Source organism: Dromaius novaehollandiae, chromosome 3 (genome assembly GCF_036370855.1).
Source record: "Dromaius novaehollandiae isolate bDroNov1 chromosome 3, bDroNov1.hap1, whole genome shotgun sequence".
Lineage (NCBI taxonomy): Eukaryota > Metazoa > Chordata > Aves > Casuariiformes > Dromaiidae > Dromaius > Dromaius novaehollandiae.
The window spans coordinates 106987025-107013097 of record NC_088100.1 but is presented as its reverse complement, the minus strand read 5'-3'; the positions used below and the strand labels follow the sequence as shown (position 1 = coordinate 107013097).

Genomic DNA, 26073 nt, shown 5'->3' with positions numbered 1-26073 from the left:
CTTTTAGTCCATATATTCCTCGTACAGTTTTCTATCCAAAGTTATCTCAGAGGCAGGAATCAGGATGTGTTTTCAAAGACTTAAAGCACCAGGCCTATAACATAGGTGGCTGAAACCATAGGGTACCATGTTCTAAACATCCTTCCAGGCCCTGCCTGCTGTGATAGAACTATGTATAGATTTTACTTAATCCCCAAACAAAAAGACCACCTCCATTTGGGAGAGTACATAGCACAGGCTAACACAATTTTAAAAGCAGGGTACCCCTTTTAAAAGCCTTGGGGTCCCTCAGCCAGGGCCAGTGTGGGGTTTGCAGACCACAGGCTGCTCCCAAACTCTGAAGCCACAAGCAGATGAGGCCAAATTGTTGTGGTAGATCACAGGATAAAGTCTCAGTGCACAGGAGAGGAATTTAAACATGCATTACCAGCTTGACATAAACCATAGCTGTCACACCATTATTTACAACAACCTGCAAATTCATGCTAAAATTGCAACTTTGTGCTAAGGATTGAACACATTGAATACACTAACATGCCACCCTCTGCCATTGCCTTGAGTACAGATCGTGACAGAGAGGTCAAATGACTTGCTTTAAAGCCCTACAAGACTAGCATCTCCAGAACCCTTTTCAGGTGAACCACTTCTCCTGAACCAGTGAAACTACAGGGTTGGAGCAGGACTTGCACTGAAGAGGATCTGACCTATGGACTCTGCTTTTATGCACCACTCATTGCCCTGTCATCACCGTGGTTCTGTCCAGGCTGCCAGACACCCCACACAAAATGAGCAGATCAGCTCCACATGGCAGACACAGCAAGTCCAAGGCCTTGAGGATGCACCAGCTGTGTTGTACGGTTGTGTGCAATCTGTCTGCCTGCACGCCTGACGTTTCTGGGTGCTCCAGGCTCACAGCACGTGCCCTGCACAGTGCATACACTCCTATCTGTCTCTGAGAAATGCCTGGCAGATATCCAGGAGCCACTGCTTTCTCACTGTGAAGTGTTTGCAGGAGCTAACTGTCATTATCAAAGCATTTCACCTCTTGCATTTCCCTCTGCTCCTCTGTGAGCAAGAGACAACAATTACCCTTTCCCACTGGGGTTTGTAACATGTCTGAAGTGTGCTGGGTGCTGAATTGACAGGCCTGAGGTGCAGCAAGCCCTTCACAGGGCAGCCACCAGAATATTTTACAAATGACTTCTGGCTGTAATTCAGAAGCGGTTTCCTGCTCTGCCAGTTGGCTGCAGCAACAACTCTCTACAATATTTTCACAAGTTTGTTACCACTGAGACGAAAAAACAAGACAGACAAGAGGCCCTCAGCTCCCTCAGCCACCCACTGGTGCAACCTCCTTCGCATGTGGTGCAGCCTGCCCCAGCTTTCACTGCAGGGTGGCAATGCGGCCCGCGAAACGCACAGTGCCCAGGGCTGAGCCATGCTGTCCATGCTCAGAGGAGGGATTTCTCAATCCTGCTGGCACAGTGCTCTATGCGCAAGTGCTTTTCCTTTTGGTGAAAGGAAAGGCACCAAAAAGAACCCGAGAGATTTTTTGCAGCATGTGAAGACCATTTGTTCTGATCCATCAAAGGATGTATGGAATGATGTTAAAAACACTGACCTTCTGGCTGAAAAGAAGACTGCATTCCTGGAAATAGGAATCCCCTCTCCTTTCCTCTGCCAATACTGCACACCCAGGAATGCGATTATCACAGCATGTTCACTTGGAGTGCAGAGCCCCCTCATTACCTGCATGTGTATTTTTCTTCACAAATGGCTTTTTTGTTATTTCAAGTATTCAGAGATATATCATAGATAATTCCTGGCTTGACTCTAGAAAAAAATCCCTGAAAAAAAAGCATTGTTGAATGAAGTATCATTTCTGTAATGTCATTTCTGTCTCAACAGTTTTCTTAAGCTGTTCCCAGATATTTTCTTCCTAGGTGGTCATTTTTCTGCACATTTAGTCCTTGTTATGGAATTTATATATGCATATTAAAGCAGAGAGGCAATCTGCACATTTTGCCGAACATACTTATTCCTTCTCAGAGACTGATAGCACATTCAGAGTTTTCAAGAAGCTGATCTGTGTCAAAACTTCATGTTATTATTGTTGCCCTTCTCTTTCTGCTTAGCATGGGTTTGTTTCATGCAATTGAGACTGAAAGCTCCCTAGAGCATAGGCTGTTTTTTAGCGATGTCACTAGCATGCCTGGCACAGCAAGGCCCATGCCGGTTCCAGTCACAGATGCCACTGAAACAACAACAGTCATGCACAAAACTTCAGTCACAGAAAACATTTGGTACAGGTTTGAAGACAGAATCTCTGTCAGTCATTTATTTCTTGGCACTGCTGATTGCCAAGACTCTAATTTCAATATAGAGGAGAAGAGTCAAAAGCAGAGAAGAACTCCTGACACCAGTGGGATTAGACATAAATACGTCCACTTTAAACCAATAAACCTGGGCCAGCCTATATCTCAGATTGATTTTGCATCTTTCTTTCCCAGTATATCATCTTCAAGAGGTAAATATTTGGCGTGTATCTATGGAAAAGCCAGGTGCTAGACTAATCAAAAGCTCCTGTGATAGCACAGATAAAATCAACATATAGCAAAGCGTATCTCACTGGAAAATCCCACCCGTCCTAACACAGGGCATCTAAGAGATCACTTGGTAAAGACAGTTAGCAAAAGATTTACTGAAGTTGCAAAACCAAAATAAGCAACATTATTCTCCAGAGAACACCAGAAGGCAGCCTTCTGCAGCGAGGACTTTCCAGTCATAGCAAAAATTAGATCAGATAAACACCGCAGTTGGTCATTAATACACACAGCCTGGTTTTCAGCTGCACTGACTTTCTCAGGGCATGCCATCCGGATGGATCCACTGTGCCATGGCCATGCTCCAGGGTTGGTGTTTTCTGAACGGGGCTGCACTAATGGACATAAACTCACCTTTCTAGGAATCTGCAGGGCTCACTGGGGTAAAACATGGAAACCCAGGAGCAACAGTGAGGGTCCTATGTTCTCAGCAGAACCTGCTCTTGTCCAACAGAAGCACACTATGCCCTTAAGACAAACAGAAATTGCAGACCATCTACCATCCTGTCAACTTTTACAAGTTGCTCTTCTCCCCTCCATTTCCCTGATCTCACTATACACTGCCATAAGCAAAAAAGCTAAATTGCTAAAGACCACAACATTTACTGATTGACCAGTCTGTCGCTTCCTTATAAATTCCCACAACTCAAAAATATTCTTCGGATGTTTGACACACACACACAAACACACACACACACATGCACACACCCTGCTCTGCAAAAGGCCTTATATTCAAACAGATCCGAGGTTAGTGCTTATATACACTAGAAGATGGGTTAACATCCTCTGCTGCCGAGGCTAAGGCATGATCCTCAGTCTGAAATTGCGCATAGCCCTTTATTCCTGTTCCCTTTATTCCTTCGAGATTTCTGAGGTGGCTGCGACTGAACCGCAGTTGGTGTAGGAGAGCCATGCAGGTGGACCAAGAGTCCCAGCTATGCCCCCTTGCCTGCTTCCCTTAGGCTGTGCTGGTCCAACAGGCTTTGTGGGAACTGGCCTGAGAGCCACCATAGGTCTAGGAAAGATGCTCAACTTGCAGAAAAGATGACCAAGTACTCAAATACACTAAGGGATGCAGCAAGAAGGAAGGGAATCATCCGTATGATAGAAAAGGACTTCAAGTGCAGCAGGGAAGACTGAGGCTGGACATTTCAAAAATTTTCCTAATACAGAAGGCGGTGGAGCACTGGGGCTGGCTGCCTGTGAGACAGCAGAGTCTCCTCCAGGCCAGAGGCTTTTAGCACCTCCCTGGAATGATGTGGGTATGGCTGGTATTTCCCAGTGCAGGGAGATGGTCTCAAAGATCTTGCAGTGTTCCTCTCATCCCTACTGCTCTATGACTTTATAACAATATTACACCTTGGAAAGCATATCAGTGCAATCTGACATGTGGACTGTCAACTCTATACTTAGTGCTAAAATTTACTTAAAAGGGTAGTCTCATAGTCATTACATCAAACTTGAAAAAAAATAGTTTTTAATCTGTTGGATCTGGTCCCTTCTACAGCCAACATTCCCTTAAACCAGGTCATTTTCTAGTCACTAAGGATGGAGAAAGAATAAAGAGAGAAAAAAAATAAGTCAAGAAAAATAAAGAAAAATAAATGACGGGTTTTAAAGTTTCAAAAGCTAATCATCACAAGGAAATAACTTAATCCCAGGCTGGAACAAGATGTACCATCTTGCTGTTTTTCACTGATGCCAGGAGACTTTCAGTCTAGTGGATGTACCAAAAATGATGCTTCCAGCTTCAATGGAAATCTGCCAGGGAAGGGAAAAAAGGCAGGCACACATCCATAATAGCTTGTGATGAGAATGAAACAAGAATAGCAAGCTGGGGAGCCTTCACATTTTGAAGGAATGGAACTTCCATTCCCTTATACAAGTTAAATATGTTGTTCAAAAGGATGTTCTCATGGGAAAAAATAAGCAATCAAGAATGGAAATAAAGCAGTGAGAGATGATTATCTTGCCAACTTGAGATGCAGCAGAGCCTGACAAAATATGAAGTATTTGAGTACAAATGCAACCCATAGCATTTTGAAACAAAGGGCAATTTCTTATACACTCAGTGAGAAAGACACATGCATACATGCTCTAGAAAACAGCAACTGACTACAGTAAGTGTTTAAGAGTGAAGGAAATTCAATGTTCATATTACATTAGTCCTGAAGCAAGTAAGAAAGGAGAGGAGAAACTGAGCTGATTTTTCAAAAATGAATTTGTAGAGCAAGGGTGTTGCGTGATTTTGTGGAGAACTTTGGGGATTTGGGGATTTTTGGGAGAATATGCAGACCAAACATTGGACACTTTGCAAATAAACCCCAAACAAAATCAAAAGCAATATCTGAGGTTTGTTAAAAATACTGGACAACTAAATTGTTTAGAATGACCAGGCATATTATAACTGGGGTTGCACTAAATGTCACCTACGGACATGCTCTTTAAATTTACACATATTCATGCTTTCTAAACCAGCACCAAACCCACTTTGACAGCTGCCTCTAGATGAATTTATAAAATACACTGATCTCTGCCACTTGAATTAATGGAGAATTTATTAAATGGTATCTGTGGGAGGACTCTCCTTCACTTTCAGACCTACAACTAGTCAGAAAAGGCATGCCAGGGACACATACTGTATCCAAAGCTAATCCATTAAAAAGAGCAAACAACTCCAGGAATACCAGAGAGGGCAGGAATTATCTGCAACACTAGCTAGTAACTTTAAATAGACTCTATTTTCTTCACATGGAGCTGGCACTGACTAGATTTATTTATGTAGAAAGTTCAGTGGGGTAGGAACAGCTATTTTTGAATTGCAGGGAGGTCAGAGGAACGCGAGACAAGCATCAGCATTCCAGAGAACGTGGAATATGGTCTCGTAAATACGCGAAACTTGACAGAACCTTTTAGAAAAACTTTTTTTTTTGCAAAGAGATGCTGGAATATGGCTCCATAATAATTACATGTATTAAGTAAAGGGCTCCTCTTGTTGCTCAGCAATACAGCTTTTCCTGACACCTCAGCTCCAATCTGTAGGATCTTTTTCATAACATTAAAAAAGGACTTTCTAAAAGTCAAATAAAATCACACTTCAGCGCATCAGTGCAAACAAAGAAGTGCTAAATTTTCATCATTCTCTAGAAAAACAACTGGTAAAAAGGCTTTTAATGGCAATGAATTATGTGGTCAAGCTAAGTAACTACGGCTCCGTCTGGAAATGAGATACTGTGGGAAGAGGAGTGTACTGCAAGAGTTACAGGCAGACTTTGTAAGCACCGTGCGTGCTTACACGTAGCTACCTCTGATCTCTCTGGGTGTGCAAGCTAACAACCTCTTCTGCTCCCCATCAAAGGATCAGATTTTTCTGTGTCATCTGTGTTTGCAGTTATTCTACAATTGTTAAGTGCAACAGAATAAAGGGGGGAAAAATACTTATCTTTTTATTTACTCTAAGACCTTGCCCCTCTATGTGGCACTGCCCATTTTCCCTTGAGTCCAGCTACATGCTCAGATTAAATAATCAGATAAACCTTGCTCTTCCTGGGAATCCTAAAATAGGTATGTACACTCCTTACCCCTTCATGGGTGTACATAATGCTGACTCCAGCACTGCCACCACCATTTCCAAAGACAGACTTCAAAAGGCCAAGCTCAGTCTAGAAAAGAAACGAGCCATATTCTCAGCAGCACCACAGAAGCACTACATAGTCCTAGCAAGCTGCTGAAACGGTATCTGCTTTCGACATCCTCTGAGAGCCTGATGAATAGGTCCTCCCAGAGGGCACCGCCAGCATGCCACACTATTTAGCAAACACAGAGTCCCTCACAGTGAAGGAGATCCCAGCTGAACACTCACGGCAGTGTTTTGATCACGCAGCAGCGTAGAGTTTGCCCAGTCACAGAGAGCAGCTACATGTGTGGTTACACAGAAATGAGGTTCGGCACAGACCTTCTGCCCCATCAGACACAGTGCCCAGGAGCCTTTGCGTGTTTATCCTTCAACAGCCAATTCACAGTTATGTGTCCTCGCACTTCAAGTAAACAGCCTACAACTACTTTACAGCTCGGCAGGTACTTTTCACAAAATTCTGACAGTATTACCTATTTTTCCAAACTTCTCACAATTAAATTTAGATTGATGAACATATTTGGCTTTCTGGTACCCTTCCAGGTTTAATTACATAGCAGCCCCCTCACAACTCCATTAGGATGTTTGTGACCCACTGCAGTAAATTCATGAACACACTATAAGCTGGAAGACAGCTAGTTCTGCTAAAGGCTGTGCAGCCTGGGATGAAGGAAATCATTACCTGACAAGTTTAACTCTGTTAAACAGAAATAGAGGAACAAAGCAGAGCTGAGGGAAAAGAAAGTTTATGTCACCTGTCTCCTTAGTTCAGCTAATTGGGAAAAAGTTGGTATTCTGCTGTAAGTTCTGCATTACATAAAAACAAGGAACAGACAGTATTGATCACCAAACTGCACCACTGTGAATACAGTGAAAGATTTCTACTGTGGACTTAGTTGAGGAGATCAGTCTCTAACTTTGAAGGGATCTAGGATATTCAAGAGAGAGAGCTGGTACTCTCCATCTCTCTCATGATCTTGTAATCCATTAACACTGTGGCTTTTGATCTTTTACTACAAATCTGAAATTTTCATAGTATATTGGGAAGTGCTCTGTGGCCCATGGTATATGGAGAATAAATTTGAATTTAAAACCTATTGCTTGATTTTCTGCACTTGGACAAGAGGGCACTCTGTGACCCAGCTGTTTTCTTTCAGTCCTACACTTATGAGAGCGAAGTCTTGATAAAATGCAGTTGAGAGATTCAGCCATCACCTTTTACTTACGCCAAGGAGATACAGGCAGGCTTGTCTAACTGTCCAGGAGTCAGTGCATATAATCGTGCTTGCTATGACTGAACAATCATCATCCTTCATAATGTCTGGAAGATAAACCTCAACTGACAATGAGTGAAGCTGTATTTTGGAGTTCAACAGGGAAGAGGTGGTGATGGTAACACATCAATGACAAGCAAAGTGTGATAAATGTTTCACCCTGCCTATCATCTAGCCCCTAAAGAAAGTGAGAATAGTCAGCTGGCAAACAAAGAGTGATAAGATGTCATGGCAATTTTGTGTGCTACAGGAGACACAGTTCTGCTCTGCAATGCTGGCTCTGGAGGAAAGCAAGGTCCTGCAGTCAACTAGAAACCTAGTGCACACAGTACAAAAGCAAAAGGGAAAATGCTTTACCCTTACATGGGGTCAGAAAAATGAGATGTTCCCACCCAAGCTCTTCACAAAGACATAACACAGCCCTTTGTGTGCCAACAGGCAGAACATAATGTAGTTAGCTAAAGCCCCCACCAGCAGTGAATACAGTACATGTTGACACGGTGCAATACAAATTCTTCTGCTCCGCTCAACCTGCAGAGAGTATGAATTCTTGCAGACTCCACCTGCTTTTTAGCTCTGGCTACAGTTACTCGAGTTTTGGGTTCCTGAAATCAATGTGATGAGCTGCTGCCTACCTGGGAGCGCAGCATTCCCTAGACCAGGCTATGAAAGGCTGGGATATATATATATATATATATACGAAGCTGATGTAAAAAAAAGCCTTGAAAATGTGTGATTATCCATTTTCCTGCCTTGATTCACAGCCAGGTGGCTTTTGCTGCTCCAGCCCTGACACATACCCCCTCTGTGCCTGGCCCTTGCTTACCTCCTCCTCGTTCTGGCCACTCCTGCCACCCAGCCTGCCTGACTCCTCTGAGCAAACTTCCACTTGCCATCCTGACACCACCCCTGCCCGCGCTGTGGATGGGTGCTTCCTTAGCTCTCCTTGGTTCGTGGCCTCACTTGATGCCTACCTTTACCACAAGTTCAGTCCAAGCCAAATTGCTAGGCTTGACAGCCTCCATCCTGGTAATAGCAACCCCAGGCACGTATTTACCAACCAAGGAGCCAAGAAGGCCTTAGCCCCTGCTGCACTGGCGCTGACTGGTACTGTGGGTTTCCACGCCACGCAATGGTCACACAGCTGCAGCCAGTGCTCCCCTCTCTGCTGAGCGGCTCTTCACACGCTGTCCGGGAAGCAGCCCAGCTAGCAGGTAGGCATGACGCTGGTCAAAGGAACAAAACTCCAATAAATGAAAGAGAAGGTAGTTACAAAGTAAGCAGATTTGTTTCAGAAGAGGTGCAGTGTCTGAAGCCCTTACTGGCTTCATCTCCCTGGGCAAAATGCAAAAATAATTACTAGTGGAAGTGACATTAGAAGTAGAGATGGTCAACATCGATAGCTATGTAGAAGTAAAAATAGTAATCTTCAGAAGGTACAAATGCTGCATCTCTTCCAGCTGAAGAAAAGATTTGATACACATCTTTGATGCTTGCATTATTTTTTCTAAGATTCTTTTGTCCAAAAGGAACAAAGACTCTGTGGGTATAGTTCTCAGCCCTACAACTGCACTGGGTAGGAAAGTCCTTAGAGATCTCAAAATGAGAATAAAGCCAATTTAAGGGGCTAGAATAGCCCAGAAATGAGGCCCCTGTGACTGCCCTTCTTGAAACCTCTGCCATTTGCAGTGGCAAAAGCCAGGAACCTCTTTTCCTCTTATAGAGGACAGCAATGCCTTTGAAGGGGCTTTTTCTCCCTAAGATGCAAAAGCATGGATCTTTCCTCTTTTGGGGTCAGTCTTGGTTAAGATGCCTCCACCTCAAATCCTAAGCAATCAGGAAATTTCTGCCTGTAAGGACTGGCCTTCTCTCACACAGTCTTCTGCAAGAATCATACCAGCCAGTAACTGCTGTAAAACAAGCATTAGCTTTATACTTAAAGACCTGAAATAGGAAACATTCTTTTGCACTGACGGAGTGTACTAAACATTCCCACTTTCAAAGTAATTTTTCCCGGTTCTTGGACGTCCATGGAGAAAAGATGAGGTCAGAAATGCATCAGTTTTATGGTGGTTAATCTGTAAACATCTTTTTCATCATCTAGATTATAAAAGTTGTGAAGTTGAGCCTGCAGACCACTTACATCTGATGGTTCTGCTCTCTTAGCCATAGGACTTCCTCTGGTTACCTAGGGATTCTCCTGAACATAGAGGTAAGATAAAAAAAATCATCACTGTTAATTATGTATGAGGTTCAGTAAACAGCAACAGAAGTTAAATGCCACAAAAGAGAACAAAGTAAAAAAAAAAAAAAAAAAAAAAAAAAAAAAAAAAGCTCCAGAAATCTTACACCTTACAAGAGTTTTGATTCAATAGAAGTTTACTTTTTCAAAAGAAGAATACTTTTTTCTTTCCAGAGTTAAAATGCAGCTAACAGTTTTAAGCACACATATACAAAAAGTGTTGTAAGACTGACATGTTTTCAGTCAACTTCCTAAAAGGCTTCAGTGAAATCAAATGTAATTCCTACAGTTACAGGAGTTCAACTATATGAAAACATTTATATTGTCATATTAATTAGTTACCTTCTGCAGCTCCCAGGAGGGCCCTCTTTTATCACATAATTGACCTAAATGTCATTTGTCAAATTCACTACACTCAGAAGCATATGCATTTTAGGATTCTAGCCAAATTCTTCTAAGGAGGTTTTGTAGGGGTAAATCAGGGTTTAGATCTATGTAATTTTCTTTCAATAACAGGAACACAGATGCAAAATTTCCTATTGGACAAATCGCCGCATTCCCAAATTAATCCAGTCAATGATAGCAAAATGCAACATGACCTATATCACACAGAATTTGTGTTACATAACTCCTAATGTGGTGCTAAGAAAACAGTGAAGAATGATGCTTTGCTAGAGGCAAGAATTCAGCTCTCTTTCCTTCCACTTTTTTGACTTAAGCGACACACACTTAACTAATTGCTCTGGAAGGCCAGCAGGCTGTCTTTGCTTAACAATAATATGAGGAATTCCACAATGTTTCAGCTTCTAATATTTTTAAGGATTTTCAACATACGCTTTTCTAAGTTAACCTCATGATTATTTTCATTTTAAAAGATGCTTTTTATCTCATGTCTTCCCACTAGTCACTGCACTGGGAATAACATTGCACAAGCATGCAGTATGTAGTCCTAGCTGGGGACTCCTCCGTCACAGGAGAACTTAACACTTACAGAGCACTCTACTTACAAAAGACTACTTGGAGCAACTCCCAGGTAACAAGTAATACAGAACTACCTTCCTCATATACCTGCTCCATGGTTGCCACGTACATCCATTTGAATCTGCTCAAAAGCCGAGGACTCTTCACTCTACCAGTGTCAGCTGTGGACATGCAGCAAAATCCCGGTTTCATACTCACAAAAGAGAACAGAGAATCTAAACTCCAAATTGGGCCATGACTTGTCCTTCTTCATACTTATTTAAAATCCTCTTTTGGCTAGTTCAACACTCTTTCCAGATATACTAATCCATAACAATGCTACAGGTGGCCAAGTGCTTGAAAGATGGTTCACTTTTGTCTTTGAGTACAGGGTTTTTTTTTTTTAAGTTCTGCTAGATTTGAAGAAAAGACAGCACTGCCATCAATGGCAGTTGTTTCTTCCCCCTGCATCAACCCTCCCACTTGTTCTATGCAGTATAACATATAGCAGAAAATAGGATTATCAGTTTCATGTAAGTGGCTGATATTTCAGTTAGGATTAAAAAAAAAAAAGAAAGAGTGCGTATGGGGTAGGGGTATTAAAATGCTCAGCCTAAAACTGCAACTTCCCAAACCCCTGCTTAGCTGCTATTTGGCACCAGAAGTCTATGTATTCCCCTGGATGCATAAAACTTTACTTCTCTATATGTGCAGGTGTCTTTGGCAGAGACACCCTCTTGCTGAAGCAGTCCAACTTTCTACAGTAAAAGATTCACTGAGCCAGAAAGGAGCTAAGCATGAACATAGCACCCTACAACCGTGGCTAGGATATCAGTTTGGACAGGGGGAGTCTTGGGATCAGATCACTCCCAAAAGCCTTCTTCTCTCTAATGCAAGTAAAGTCTCTGGTCTAATGAACACCTAATTCTTTAGTTATATTGGAGCACTTTCTATTGATATGGTAGCAAATGCATCACTCTAAAATAGCCTATGGACTAGCTGTCAGGGTATGTTTCAGGGGAGATGCAAATGATGATTCACAGTTTCAAATGGAGGACATAAATGAACCTATGTACTGTTAGCCAGTGCTCCCACCTATAGAATAGAGTAGCATTTAGTCAGCTCACAACCCTTCTCCTTCTGACACAGCTCCAGTCTTGAAAGACAGCACACAGTCTTCAGGGAATGACTGCAGGTTAAGAAACACTGACTGAAAATACCTCCAGAAATAGAGAAAGATGCTTAAGACCAAAGAAGGGTGGAATTTAAGACAAGGCCTTGCCTTCGTCACTCCGTGTGTACTAGTAAGGCAGCTCCAAGGTCAGTAAGCTTACCTTAGCCTCAGCATGACTGTTTTTGTGGTTCTTCAGAGGCACTGAATGTATCTAATACATGATGCAAAGCCCTTGCACATAATTTTGGATTCCAATATGGAGCCTGACACAAAAAATTAGGAAGTGTGGTACTCTCAGTAGTGCTGTAATTTGTCTTTAGATTGGGGTTTCTTCTTTACAGCCTGTAAAAAACTGAAGATTTGGTTTCTATAGGAATGCTAGCACATGACATGATCTAAAATCACTTTTGGCACTTCATAGGCTCAAAGACTCCCTGTGCCTTACAAAGGAACAAAACAGAAAATATTGCAAGGAATAAGAAAAAGTTATGTCAGTGGCTGTGTTCATGGGAAAACAATTTCAATATCAAAGTGAAAAGGCATCTTCTGATCAAAATCTATCTCCCTTTACTGGACGATCTTATACACAGGGTCTCCAACTTGAATGGTTCCGGTTTTGTCAACAGCAAAATACCTTCCGAAGAGAGGGCTGGATTTGTATAAATGTCGCTCAGATGGATCACATAAGCGGTAACTGCAGAGAGAGAACACTTCTTAAGAATCAGTGGTAGCAAATTCCAAACATCAAAGTATCAGTGATGACAGAGAGGGCACACAAACAGTGATGCCCTGTTTTGGTCAATTTACTAGGTTAAAATTAACTAAATAAATATAAGAATTAAGAGAACTAAGCAGTTCAAACAGAATAAAACTGATTGTATTCACATATCCATGTATTCACGCACACAAAAACTATCACAAAAAGACATGCCAAAGGTGCAAAGTTAGACCCTTAAATACCTTAAATATCTATTTCCACAGGCATTCACACAGGCAGAGATGGAAGAGGTAGAGAAGGTAAAGTTTGCAAAAAAGGAGAGAGAACTTCCTGAGTTTTCTTACCATATGGAATTGCAGAAAGCAGAACTGAAGCCAATATACACAGACCTTTGCACCTTGACCTTCAGTCTAACATATGCTTAAAATCACTTCTGTAACTCCTGCCTAATGTCTGTTGGGATCTAGCCTACACCCACGCCCAAGACTTGAGAAGCACTGGTATTTTTACAACCTTTTCAGTGTTTCCAGTGGCTCCTTCCTATCCAGGACCCCAGTGTCTGGGTTAACGGTTGTTAAAATACACCTGCAATGACAGACAGTGCTGAGTCAATAATGGCTATGTATGTGTGTATATATATATATACACATATACATACATACATATATGTATATATGCATACATATATGTGTGTGTGCACATGTATGTATTTAATAGGAGTCCAAAACGTTTACCTGGCACAACACACTGTCCCTTTCATCTCCACATCACCAATCAGAATATCCTCCCAGGAGTCCTGAGGGAAGGTGAACGTTATGCACAGATTAGACATAACTGCCTGTAACCATTTTTCCAGGAGCTGGTTCTAAGCACAGTTATTCCTAGAAGAAGTAGTATCATTCTGGACGATTGCCCTTCTCACATCTTCAAAGTAAGTGCAGTTACAATAGCGTATTATTTTAATGAAAAATCTATTGTCACTACATTCACCCAATTCAGGACACATCAGTAATGACATTAATTATAGAGCACATTCTTTGGCAAAATGGAAACATGACATCAAAACACTCAGAAGCCATCAACACCACCAGTTACCTTCATAGATATGGTGCTTTTTGCACTACCAGAACATTGTCAGAGATGCAGTTATGGTACTGTAGTATTGCAAGGGTGAGTTTTTACTCTTGTGACAACCATTACAAAACATCTCGCTGACGATTTACAAATTGCTTATCTGTATCATTAATTTGATGCATTACAGTGTGCGTAACTTTCCTTACTTTACACTTAAACACAAGCATTCAGTCACAGCCTGTCACTTAAATATACTTATTTTATCCTTCGCCAAGCTAAGTAAGTATCCACAGGCTTGTCACCTCCCTCAGTGATTCGCAGGCATTCAAGTGAGATGAAGCTGCACCTGTCTGGAGGTCAGCTGTGAATCACAGAGCAGCTGCTTTCTTCATCCTTGTAGACACAATCCCCCAAGGAAATGGAGTTACAGAGGACACATCCAAGCCTCCAAAAAGGCACTTAAGCATTATTTTACCTCTTCATAAGCACTGCAACCTGTAACAAGAATATTTGGCCTGAAGTTCTCCATCTTAACTTTCTTCTCCAGTCTGGTGTTTAGATCTTCCAGTGAAGCTTCTGTGAGGATCAAGACTGGGCTACAATCGGGGTAGGCAACCTACATAAATAAATACAAAGAAATCCTATGGCTGCTGCAAGACCATAGGAGCAGAGTTCGTGCTTAATGGCAAAAAGACTGGTATGTTGGAGCCAATGGCCATACAGTAGCCTGGCAGTGTTATGCTGCTGCAGTGAGGTTTTAATTCACTGGAAGTATGTTAAGAAGTGAAACAACAGGCCCTTTCCTATTTCAGTAACCACTCTAAGTTTTATTTGCTCAATTTTTTAAATTAAACTTCTATTTATAGAGTTAAACCACAAATTATAGCAGCTACCGCAACTTCTTAAACACTACAATAAATGTAGGCAATACAGGATGCATGTTCCAGACATTAATTCTAGGTGTTACAGGTGGAGCAAAGTATGTCAGTAAGGCATGCTATGGCAAATTATGAAAGACAATAAGAAGCTTATGAACTTGCTGAACTTAGCTGGTTGACTTTAATCAGCTAACTGGATTTTTCTATATACTGAATCTGTCTTACCACAGTATACTGAATCATCTTATCACTGAATCCATCTTATGAGAGAGAAAGTTTCACACACAGAATAGCCATATTAAATTGCAACCATCCATTCATTGCCCTAATTTTTGGGGGGGGGGCAGGAGGGCTGCCATTTTGTCAAACAAGGCCAATGAACAGGATTAAAAGAAAAATCCTACATATGTATAAAGATCCATAAATAAATAAATAAATGCACATGTATAAAGGTCTAGAATTGCATATAACTCCTTCTGTTTGTGCAGCAACAAGCAAACCACTGATGTTCTGTAAATAATAACATCACAACAGTAGGGTAAGGTAGTCAGAATTTGCATTTGCTTAAAAAGCTTACACTCATCAGGCTCAGTTCACCTCTACATGGGAGCTTTATTCAGAGAAAAAGAAGCGCATCAGTGGCCCCAATGATAAGAGGACATCTCGGGAATGTACTGACTGAGCACAACATCTCCTTTCCCTGCCTGCAAATCTTTATCTAATATCCTATCTTTCAGCCTCTCCTCACAGGAAGAAAAAGATGAAAATTCTGCAGCCCTCTTTGCATGGTAATTCCTAGGCCTATGACTACACAGAGCTAGGTTTAGCATCATCCTTTTACACAAAATATGAGGTAAGACAGCTCATATCACAACACTGCTAGACCTAACAAAGGATAGAGAATAAAGATTTTCTGTACGACATGGATTATACCAGCAAAATATCTTTAAAAACATAGCTTTCTTCTATTCACTGAGGCAAAGAAAAGGAATTCCATTTAATTCTGCAATATAACAGTTCCTCTTAAAATGTCAGCATAAAACTCTTTAGCTGTGGATGGTCAATAGTTTAGAGCAGACCTGAAGCTAAATTTAGGCAAGTAAGTCATCCCACCAAAGGTAAGGCAAATGTTCATGTGCTTTAAGTACATGACTACATACCTTGCTAAATTGAGCTCATCACCTGATGGCTGAACATGCAGGTCTGGGCAAGGGGAAAAAAAAGGATACAAAAACGTACTGCTGGGAAAAACATTCATTTACCTCATCTGTGGTTCGGAAAAGGTTTATTACGTCCTTTGACTTTCTTGGCACCATGGAAGGCTCAAAGTGCACTAGTCGATATGGCTCTGTATTCAGGAAAGTGGTAATCCACCGAGCCACTTCATCACCACAGTCCCTGCCTTGGATATCCAGTCCAAACACCCTGAAGGATCACAAGGCATATCAGCAAGTTAGTTGGAAAGCGGAAGGCTCAAGCATGCTTAGTATTCCAAGGCAAACAGCTTGTTATAAAAGTAATAGTAAGATACTGTAAACAAACTACCTGAATTATAATTAAACGGAAGTTGGTTTCTGAAAATAGCGTAAGAAACATCCCCAGCATGCAATTTCCTTGTGGACACCTTGTTTTGGAAGATGAGTAGTATGAACATGGCCACAAAATACCAACTGGCCCCAGGGTGAAAGAACGAACCCTGAAATAGGCTTTAGGTGCACAGATCTAACTGTCACATCAGTGGTCCTGTAAAGAATCACATCAGTTTGCCCCACTTTCAAGAAAAATAAAGGGTCTATTCTTGCCCTTGTATGTGACTTCAATACCAAAAGACCTTTATCCAGAAAGTGACTGAAATGTAATTTATTTCAAAAAATGAATGATAGTTAAAACAGACATGGTTAGTTACTGTAATTAAAATTTGTAAATGTTGTCCCTCAACATTAAGGAAGCTTTCCTTCAAATTTTAGTGCTGCCAAAATCTAGCCGGAGCTGAGTGAAACTCTGCTGCCCAAAGATCATTTCAACTATTGTGACACTAACAGATTTGCATGTGTCATAAATATTCTTACGATGAAACAGCAATAGATACATTACTGCTGGGGCTGCAAAACAGTTTCCGTTAAAACCTGGTATTTACACCTTCCTCAGAAATGACACCTTGAGTCTCAACCACTTGAGAAGCAGTTTCTCAGCTCAGAAGGCTGAGCAGAAAGTGCAGTGCAAACCTGAACCATCCGACCAATGGTCTCAGCAAGACATTTCCTCTCCAAAACAGCTGTTTTCCAAAATCTGAAAGGTTTTTTTCACCAGACAAACCTAAGTTAAAAACAACAGCAATAAAAAAGGATATGCACTGACTTTCCCTAAAACCTCTGGCACAACACCCCAGTGGGATCGAGTGACAAGTACTGACACCAATAAGCAATGCCAAAACGTAGGGTTTGAGCTGTTCTACATACTAAGAGCGGTTAAAGATTTACAATGGAAGCAAAGTCCATGGGGCATAAAAAGCCACTGGCAGCAGAAAATAAACAAGTTTACGCAAATAACAATTTTGGCAGGAAAAATAAACCTCCACTCAGCTTTCTAATAAACTTCAACACTAGTCACGAATAGTTTTGTTACTGTCCTCAAAATACTGATTTTGACCCAAATGCACTGCAGTTTCCTCTACTTCTGTACCCATACACCGCACAGCTTAAAGCATATAGATGCCCAGGCAATTCAGGCAGCCTGTGCCCGGCTCCCAGAGGCCCTCCTCATCTGAGGCAGAGATGAATTACTGTGGTGCTGGCAGCAACATCCAGCCGGTGGCCTGCTCCCCTCCCCGAACATGTCACAGGCCTGCCCTCCTCACACTGGCAGGCCAAGGGGCTCCCGGGAATCATGGCCAGCAGCAGGCTAATGATGCCAGAGAGATTCATTCACTTCACTGCTTGCTTTACACACATACACAGGCATTTCAGGTAGCCCCTGGGTTTATTTGTGTGCAGGTGCACCCCAGTCACTGCAAATGGCTGTGTCCCCTGCTCAGCTGGAAAAGCTGTGCACCAGGCTCCACAGAGGGCTCTGACGGCCATGAGAAACTCTCAGCGCCGCATGTGTAAAACAGTCCTATCCCTCACCAGTGCCTCAGTCTTCCTTCCCTGCCACGTCTGCTCTGACACCTTACACCTACTCAGAACTGTATCTCTGCCCCCAAGCTTAGAGAATGGGAGAGGTTTTTTGTTGTTGTCTGCTATCACTAAAAAATCATTTTTTCAAAAATACAGCTTATCAGACTTAAAAGCCACAGGCAAATTCTCTGGTCAAGCCTTTCACAATTAAGTCATCACTTCTGATGAGTTGTTCAAGGCACAACAAGTAGTCCTCATAATACGGGCTCATTCTTAGCAGTCTAGGTCTAATCATACAACCCATACACAAATCAATGGTCAAAACCTTCAGCTCCTGCTTCTTTCAGGGGACTTGCTGGGAGTCAGTGCATTAAGAGTTAGCCACTACCTAATTCAAACAGCTCTGAGCCCCCCCCCCCCCCCCCCCCCAGTACAGCAGGGTGGCACTCTCACTCTGTTACTTTTAGACAGCAGATGTAACACTACAAGCTACAGTAATTTTTCAGTGCTTGCCTTGACATATTCCAGCAGCATATGTGCAGTGACTTTAGTCCTACCTTTGCCTCCCTCAAACATCAGATTTTTTAATATCCAAGTAAAAACTGCAACTGGAGTTACCGGTTTTAAAGCACAGATATGTGCACAGCCTTTTTCAGCCCCAAATGCTATTGCATTGCCTCAGTTCGAAACAACTGGGCACGAGCCAGCACCAATCTGAAGGCACTGTGCACCCTGAGCAGCAGAATAAGCACCGGTCTGTGCAGAGGACCTTGCAGACAGACTGTACTGTGCTGCAGGATAGCTACTCCCACTCACAAGCTGGAATCGAAAATCTGGAAGGAAAAGTGAAGACTTCATTTGCCTGAATATAGTACTGTTCCCAAATCTCATTTTTGGGAATGGCTGACCGTATCAGAAAGAATCAGCCTTGAGCAGACAAATGGCAATTCAAATTGTTTAAGTGCAGCAGTCACACAAAACACGGCTCTCAACCTGAAAAGTACTAGACGACTTTTAACTATGGGCATTACTGCTTCCACATCCGATGGCAGCAGGTGTATACCAGAAAACTTGGCAACTTTCGAAGTCTGCTTACACACACCTAACTTTGCTTACCTACATTTCCTAAATCTAGCAATTTTAAAGCCAGAGAGGGCAATAGTTTATTAAGGCAAAAGAAGAAAAATTAAGAGAAAAACAAAGCACTGAGATCTGTAATTCAGAAGTCCAACATAGTTTTTCATTACTGAAATGCATTCAGCCTATTTAAATCTTTTTCTAATAGCACAGTGAATTTTAGAAAAATAACATATAAAACACAGTGCATGTTTTTGAAGTGTGTGTATCAATGGCTAATGTATATATATTCCAGACAGATTTTTTAAAAGATTGTCCTATTTCTCCATGATAAATGCTATCATTTGTAACTCGCACCTGCCTTATGTAAATAAAGATACTGAGCTATGCTAATCAGTGGTTTCCACAGCAACAGACCTATTCTAAGAGCTAATGAATGCAGTTCCTTTCAAGTACTGTTAGCTTTAATTATAGCAGCTGGTACATTAACCTTTTTTGCTGTCCAAAGGAGAAAAAACACTTATCAGTATGCTTGTATGGGCTAATACCATTTACAGTTACTGAATAGTCTTATTTATAATTGGCATTTAACAGTGAAAAGATGTTTTGTGTTTCCCCTTGGCCACTTTTCAGCATGGATTTCAATATTTCAATAAAAAAACTAGGCCTGAATTCATCCAACATAATTCTAGGCACATAGCTGAGATGCCTATGTTTGTCATCTGTTCCCCTTAAGTCCCCTCAAGATACAAGGGGGGGGGCTACCAGGAACGACTTGCTCTCTGGAAATGCCCATCTCTCTCCAAGGACCACAGAGGAGCTTCAGGCAACCGAGCTACTAACGTGGGCACCTCGGCTAAGTGTCTGCAGTCGGTGGTGAGGGGAGCTAGGCCCTGATATCTCACCAATACCAACGGCCAGTGTGCATCTGAAAATGCTGATGCATGTATTAGTTGTGACCAAGAAACACAGCATGTATGACTGAGATTTTCAGATGCAAGGTAAAATGAAAAAACAGAAAGCAAACACAAATGAGTAAACATGCCACTGCATGAAAACTGAAGATCACAGTTCATTTGGCACAAATATAGCGTATCAGCTTTGAATACTGTGTTATCTTTTCCTAAGGTTTGCTTTCATCGGAATTTAACAGATTAAGACTAGACCTCACATTATCATACTGAATCCTGACCTCTGGCATAACATACAACAGAGAGTTTCATCTTCCAACTTTCGCATAAGAAAATGCTAAACATCATAAAGTCCTGAAAAATAAAGCATGTAGATGAGAGAGAGCACTGGGGGGGAAGGAAGGGAGGGGACCAACCCCTCCACTTTTCTGCCCTTCAGTACCTGCAGTTCCGCACTGGATTTTTCCTGGAGAGATTTACAGGGAAACACAGCTTCTCCATCGCTGGGGCATTTAAGGTCAAGCAACCCTTCTCACAGCCGACAGAAACCAGGACCAGCCGCGGCTCCTGCCGGGCCGTAACCATGTGTCCATCCTCCTTGGTCACCAGCCAGAACCTGCGGCACACAAGGGCAGAGCAACGCACTCAACGCCACGCGGGGCGCGGCGGCGTAGCGGCCACTTGCGCGGAGCGCGCTGCAGCGCCCGCAGCCTCGCTCCGCCTCCGTGCTGTGTTGCTTTCCGCCGCCTTTTTAACAAATCCGGTTTTCCTCCCACTTTGCCCTTTCTCAGCACGCGGGGGGGAGGCCCCGGCAGAGCCGTCCCGTCCCGTCCCGTCCGGTACCTGTCCCGCAGCTCGCCGCTCCGCAGCCCCATCGGCGTCACCTGCGCCCGCGGCACGGCCACGCCGCGGCACGACTTCACCGGGTACACGAAGAGCCCCGACACCGTCCCCACGCGCTCGCGGCGGCCGCCGCGGCCCCCCCCGGCCGCCCCCCGCCGCCGCCCGCCGCCCCAGCGCCAGGCGCCCAGCAGCGCGCCCAGCGCCAGCGCCGCCGCCGCCGCCCACAGCCCGCGGCCCAGCGCCCCCCACGCCGCGCTCATGGCGACTGCGGCCGCCGCGGCGCGATGCCTCCGGGGGCCGGAGCGGGGCGGGCCGCGGGGCCGCCCGCCCCCCGCCGCCGCGGCCCGCCCCGGCCCCGGCCCCGGCCGCCCCCCCGCGCACGTCGCGGAGAGCTTCGAGGCGGCCCGCGGTGGCAGGTAAAGCTCAGCGCCTGCGGTTGGGCTGGTGGGTCCTGTGCGCCTTGGCCTCGGCACCCGTCTGCACAAACCGCCTGCTGCCAGGCTTGTGAGGCCCCATGCAAAAGCTCCCCTGTGGTTTGGAGGCCCTGGTGGAAAGTCATGCGCGAGTCACTTTGTGGCAGGAGAAAGTCCCTTCGCGGGCTATCGCGCTTTAAGGCAAATGCGACATCATAATGTGCAGGGTACTGACAAGTGCTGCTGGAATCGCTGAGAAGCTCCTGGCAACTGTCGGCAACTGCTTCCCAGGCACAGATCTCTCTTGACCAGCAAGGGAAGAGCCATGTCTGTTGATTTCTCCTGAGTCCCCAGCTCGGATTGCTGGGATCCTCGGTCAGACGCTCACATTGAAGCTTCTAGGACTGGTTCACCAAGAGCTGAGTCTCAGCAGCCAGGAGACAGAGAAGTTCAGTGTGGGGCATTTTAGAGGCATCTGGACCGCCCGGCTGGGATGGGGGACTGGAAGAACTACATTAACTACATCCTGAAGGACAGGAACGTCGAAGACGTAGCTATTGTGGGCCACTCTGACAACAAGTGTGTGTGGGCATCCAAGCCAGGAGGGCTGCTCGCAGCCATCTCCCCTCAAGAAGTGGGCTTGATCACTGGCCAGGATAGGAAAGCGTTCCTGCAAACTGGCATCACCATTGCTGGTAAAAAGTGCAGTGTGATTCGTGACAACCTACTGGTAGAAGAAGATGATGTGATGGATACCAGAACGAAAGGCGGAGACAGCAGATCCATCTGTATCGGCAGGACCTCCAGAGCCCTGATCTTCCTCATGGGCAAGAGGGGTGTCCATGGAGGAGCCCTCAATAAGAAGGTCCATGAAATGATTATGGGCATGAAAACATGCAGCAGATAGATAGTGTCAAAGATGCACATCTTCCTGAGCACAGGAGGAGAAAGGAAAGAAACATGATTTTGTTAAACATGTCTTTGCCTGCTTCTTTCAGGTAGGAGGGTGCTGGGCAGGCAGATGTGCTGGTATACTAATAGTCTGCATAACCATTTCTTGGTGCAAAAGTGAGTGAGATTTACATTCCTCATCAGGATGCTTGGTGTTACTTGAGTGGCCTCTAGGCCATCTCAGGTGATGCCTCCCTGTTATTCTCATTTTACAGACTTATTTTGCTGACTGATTTTCAGGTAAAGGTCTCTGTTAACAATAGCTTTGGGAAAGGGCAGAAGTGATGGCAATCCCTTAGCACTCTGATTCTCTACTTTCCTGTTTGACTAGGTCATGCCCTAATGCCATTTGTAGTTTTTGAGACCTTCCTAATTCTACAAGTAGTCCACAACACTAAGGATAAGCAGGGCAACTTAGAGCAGTCCGCTTGTCTTTTGTGTTCGATAATATACCATTAGGCTATTGCTGTAATGAATAGCTCATTTTATTTTGTTTCATGTCACATTAAGAATCTTATGAATCTGTTATATACCATTTGCCACTCATTAATCAGAAAGGGCTGATCCCAGGAAGAGTAAAGGTAGTTCAGGTACCATTTGGACATGCCAAGGTTGGTTTGGCAGCCTACGGCTCTGCCACATGTTCTGTATATATGATAGACTTACAGTTTATCATACAGTTGCCCCTGCAACAAGCCCAGTTCACTCTGGAGTTTAAACTATTGACCAGCAGGGCCTCGTGCTGCTGTTGCACTTGTGTGTGAAGTATGCAAGGTGAGCTTCCTCCTGCTCACCTTCCAGATCGTCTGAAACCCTTTACTTCTTACATGACTTTGATGATTAAGTTAAAGGGTTTGGATGGGTAAATTGGGAGTTATCTGTCTTGCATCTGTGGCACAGGGATCTTCTGAAGATTGCTTCCTGTTTGGTCCTTTCCATCCTGCTCACTCACTGTCCAACCTCAACATCAGTAGAGGCCCTCTGAGCCCCCCCAGGACCCTCTGGGAGGATGCGGTGTTGAAAGCTGCAGGCTCCCTCCTCCGTTCACCTGTACCGCTTTCCCTCCTGCTCCTACTGCCAGTGAACTGCCAGTTTGAAATGGAGCAGAGCAGGCACACTTGAGATGGGATCAATACAGGGAAAACTCAAGGGGGTATCTCCTCCCCAGGCTCATCCCCACAATGCTGTAAACTACCTTGATTTTCTTTCCTAAAGGCTAGTCAGACCACGCTGGGCAGTGCATTCATTGAAGGCAAGACCAGTCCCATCACACGCGGGGTTTCCTTGCTCCTGGCAGCCCTAGCAGCTGCCTGACAGCAAGCCTGAACCCACCACACGCCTTCACACTGCAACGCTGACGGGCCACACTCATAAACCACAGTAACATACCCTGTTCTCCATAACCAGTGGATCTCCCCACTCTAGCAGGAAATCGCACTCTCTAAACAGCAGAGTCTGTTTTGAAATCCCAGCCTTCCCTTTTCACCTCCGCCTGCAAATTGTCTGGCGTCCCAGGCCCACTGAGGCAAAAATAATTACTCTGGAAGAATTTGTGAATTCTGCCGCAGAAGTGAAAGTTGAGGCAGCCCTGCTGCACGAACTTGGAACACTTGCATGCTCTTTGATAACCATCATTCTTCTAATTTAACAAGGAGTCAATATTTTGTAATTTAATTAAGCTCACACAGAGATCTTTAATCTGCAACTGCACCCGCAGGAGCAGAAAAACACTATAAAGGGAACCAGATGTCTAATGTATTAGCAAATGTTCAACAAAACTACAATGACTGTCTAATTAGTAAGCACTGTCGCCATAAGCAGAGCTTGCAAGCATGAATCAAAACAAATTAACATAAGTACTAAAGGGAAAATCATGACAACACAAGTTGGTTTTAGAATCTAGCACTAAAAGCAGTGAATCAAATGAAATAAATGAAAAAAAAAGATTCATTTTTATTCTGGTCACAACTTTTCTAAAGAGCATAGGCATTCCTAATGAAAATTGCCATTTATTTTCATAAGTTTAAGCCAAAAATGAGTCGGTATCTTCTGTGATTTCTTGAGCACTGGTAGTATTCTCCACTGTGAAAGTCACAAAATGCAGAATGCTTTCACTCTCTGAACTTTAGCCTAAGCGGCATCAAGATGGCAGGATTTGGACTCAGAGAAGATCATTTTGAATGAGCTATTGCTTGCTCCGCTATTGCTTGCTTCCCTTCTTCTGGGTGCCAGAGAAAATGGGACTGGAGTGTATATGCTTTGTCAGCATGAGAATTCGGAGAAGTTTAGACTGATCCAGTGTGATGGTGCTACGAATAGCTACAACTACTTCTTAGTTATACACTACGATAGCACAAGGGTTTACAAAAAAGGTTTCTTTCAGTTTGAAGGACCCATTAACTACATCTAGAAATAGTTAGCCTGTGCCAGCAATTGCATATTAACTTAGAGAAAAATTTATCTGTAAGCCCAAGAAGCACAAGAAACCTTTGTTCCCTCAGTCTGCCAACCTGGAGCCCAAGGAAATTTTGTTCAGCCCAGCTCCCAAAAGCGCCTATTACGTTCAGCCCTGACTCTTCTTGAAGTGGGAGCTGAAGGGAGGAATAACAGAAGGCGGCAGCATCTGCATAGTCTCTCCTCTCCTGCTGTGATGCAAGGAATGTAAAATTAGAAATGGCTGTGAAGAACATGGCCATGGCTTAACGTCTCGGGTCTAAGACAGCAGGCTTTGAGAAAAGCAGTCTGTTCAGCCACACTGCAGGCACCGCTCAAAAAGCCTCCAGTAAGCAGCTTAACCAGCAGCTCTGTTTTATCTTCCGTATCAGGCACATCTGTGCTTACCTAGGGGTTACTAACTCCTTCTGCTATAAAACAGTGGGAATAAAGCCCTTCAGAAAAAAATCTATTTACTGCTTTTGTTACACACCAAACACCGCCTCTAGTGTAACAGAATTGTATTTGCTGTAGCCAGAGTGGGTACAGTAAACCCGAATTTCCCAGGAAATGACCTTGTTTTCAATTGCTTTTAATTTTTTCGAACTTCAAATCATTTGTGCTGAAATTCTCCATGCCAGGTCCTTGCTCCAGGCAGAATTTGCTTAAAATGCGTCAGACCAAATGGAGGATTTGTAATGTCAAAGCCATGGCAACCTGGGGCTGGGCTCTCTCAGTTCGGAAAGCAGGCGGTAAGCTTGATAAAGCATTTGTCAGCTCAGAAGCACCCATATGACAAGTTTTCAGATGCAACAGATTTTTACGGAAAAAGTAATGACATATCGGTGTTTAGATGCACTGTAAAACTGGAGATAATTCTTCCGGAGTCAAATCTTCTAGACTTTCTTTTGTAGCCACAGATCAGTCAGAGGTCTAAGAAAGGTGATCCACATGGAAAGATATAAAGAATTTTAGTTGTTTCAACTAAAGAAAAGACAACTGAATGGGGATTTTGCCGGTCTTCAAATATGTGGATACTGCTGTAGTTTGGAAAGGTGTAAAATACCGCTCTAAGGGGGAGATTTAGCTTGGACATTATTAAAATTCCTTGGGACAAAGATGGCAAAACACTGGCTGTGATTGCCTGGAAAGGTTTTTAGTCTTGTTTAGTCTTGTCAGCATTGTTGGAGACTCTTAATAACAGGCTTGGTGAAAGGGTGCCAGGGTGGAGCTAAATGTGGGTTGATCTTGTGTCAGTGAAGGAACAGGAATTAAATGACCACAGCAGGGCCATTTCAGGTATTTTTCCAGCAATTCTCTCATAATTCCCAGAAGGCAGAGGGTGAGAGGATGACACTGCCGAGTATGCAGTCACCCCATCTTCTTCATCTCCCAGCATGTCTCATTGATTTCAGTGAGATGTGATAAAAATTATATTACACACCATTATATTACACACACACACAAATTAAATCCTTCCTTCCCAACACAGAATAAACAATAAATTCAAAAGATTCCTCCATAGAGAGGATGGGAGGATAAAAGCGTTGCTGTTTCCTCTTATAGTCTTCAAGGAAATCAGAGTTGAGTGAGCCACGCACTAGAAATGAGCTCAGTGAAATTAATGTAGGGGAAAATCCCAGGCAAATAATTGGTGATGATAGAATTAAAAATAGGGTCATTAATGATAGATGTCTTTTAGGGGAGACAGTGCAATAAGATAAGGGGGTGTGTTTTGTGAGTCTTTTCCTACACAAGGAATCATAAATACA

At 43.5% G+C, this 26073-nt stretch overlaps 2 protein-coding genes across 2 annotated transcripts; one reads left to right on the top strand and one right to left on the bottom strand.

Annotated features, from left to right (window-relative positions):
• Nucleotides 1–9872: 9872 nt before the first annotated feature.
• MTARC2 (mitochondrial amidoxime reducing component 2) lies at nt 9873–20814 on the bottom strand. Its single transcript, XM_026108188.2, has 7 exons — nt 20505–20814; nt 20104–20277; nt 15820–15982; nt 14155–14295; nt 13340–13401; nt 13119–13190; nt 9873–12581 (listed from the first exon to the last, which is right to left on the bottom strand). Exons 1-7 carry the CDS (start codon nt 20762–20764, stop codon nt 12455–12457), a joined length of 999 nt encoding a protein of 332 aa, XP_025963973.2. The 5' UTR covers nt 20765–20814; the 3' UTR covers nt 9873–12454.
• A 596-nt stretch (nt 20815–21410) lies between these two features.
• Nucleotides 21411–21824, top strand: PFN3 (profilin 3). The gene has a single exon (XM_026108345.2). It carries the CDS (start codon nt 21411–21413, stop codon nt 21822–21824), a length of 414 nt encoding a protein of 137 aa, XP_025964130.1.
• Nucleotides 21825–26073: the final 4249 nt, after the last annotated feature.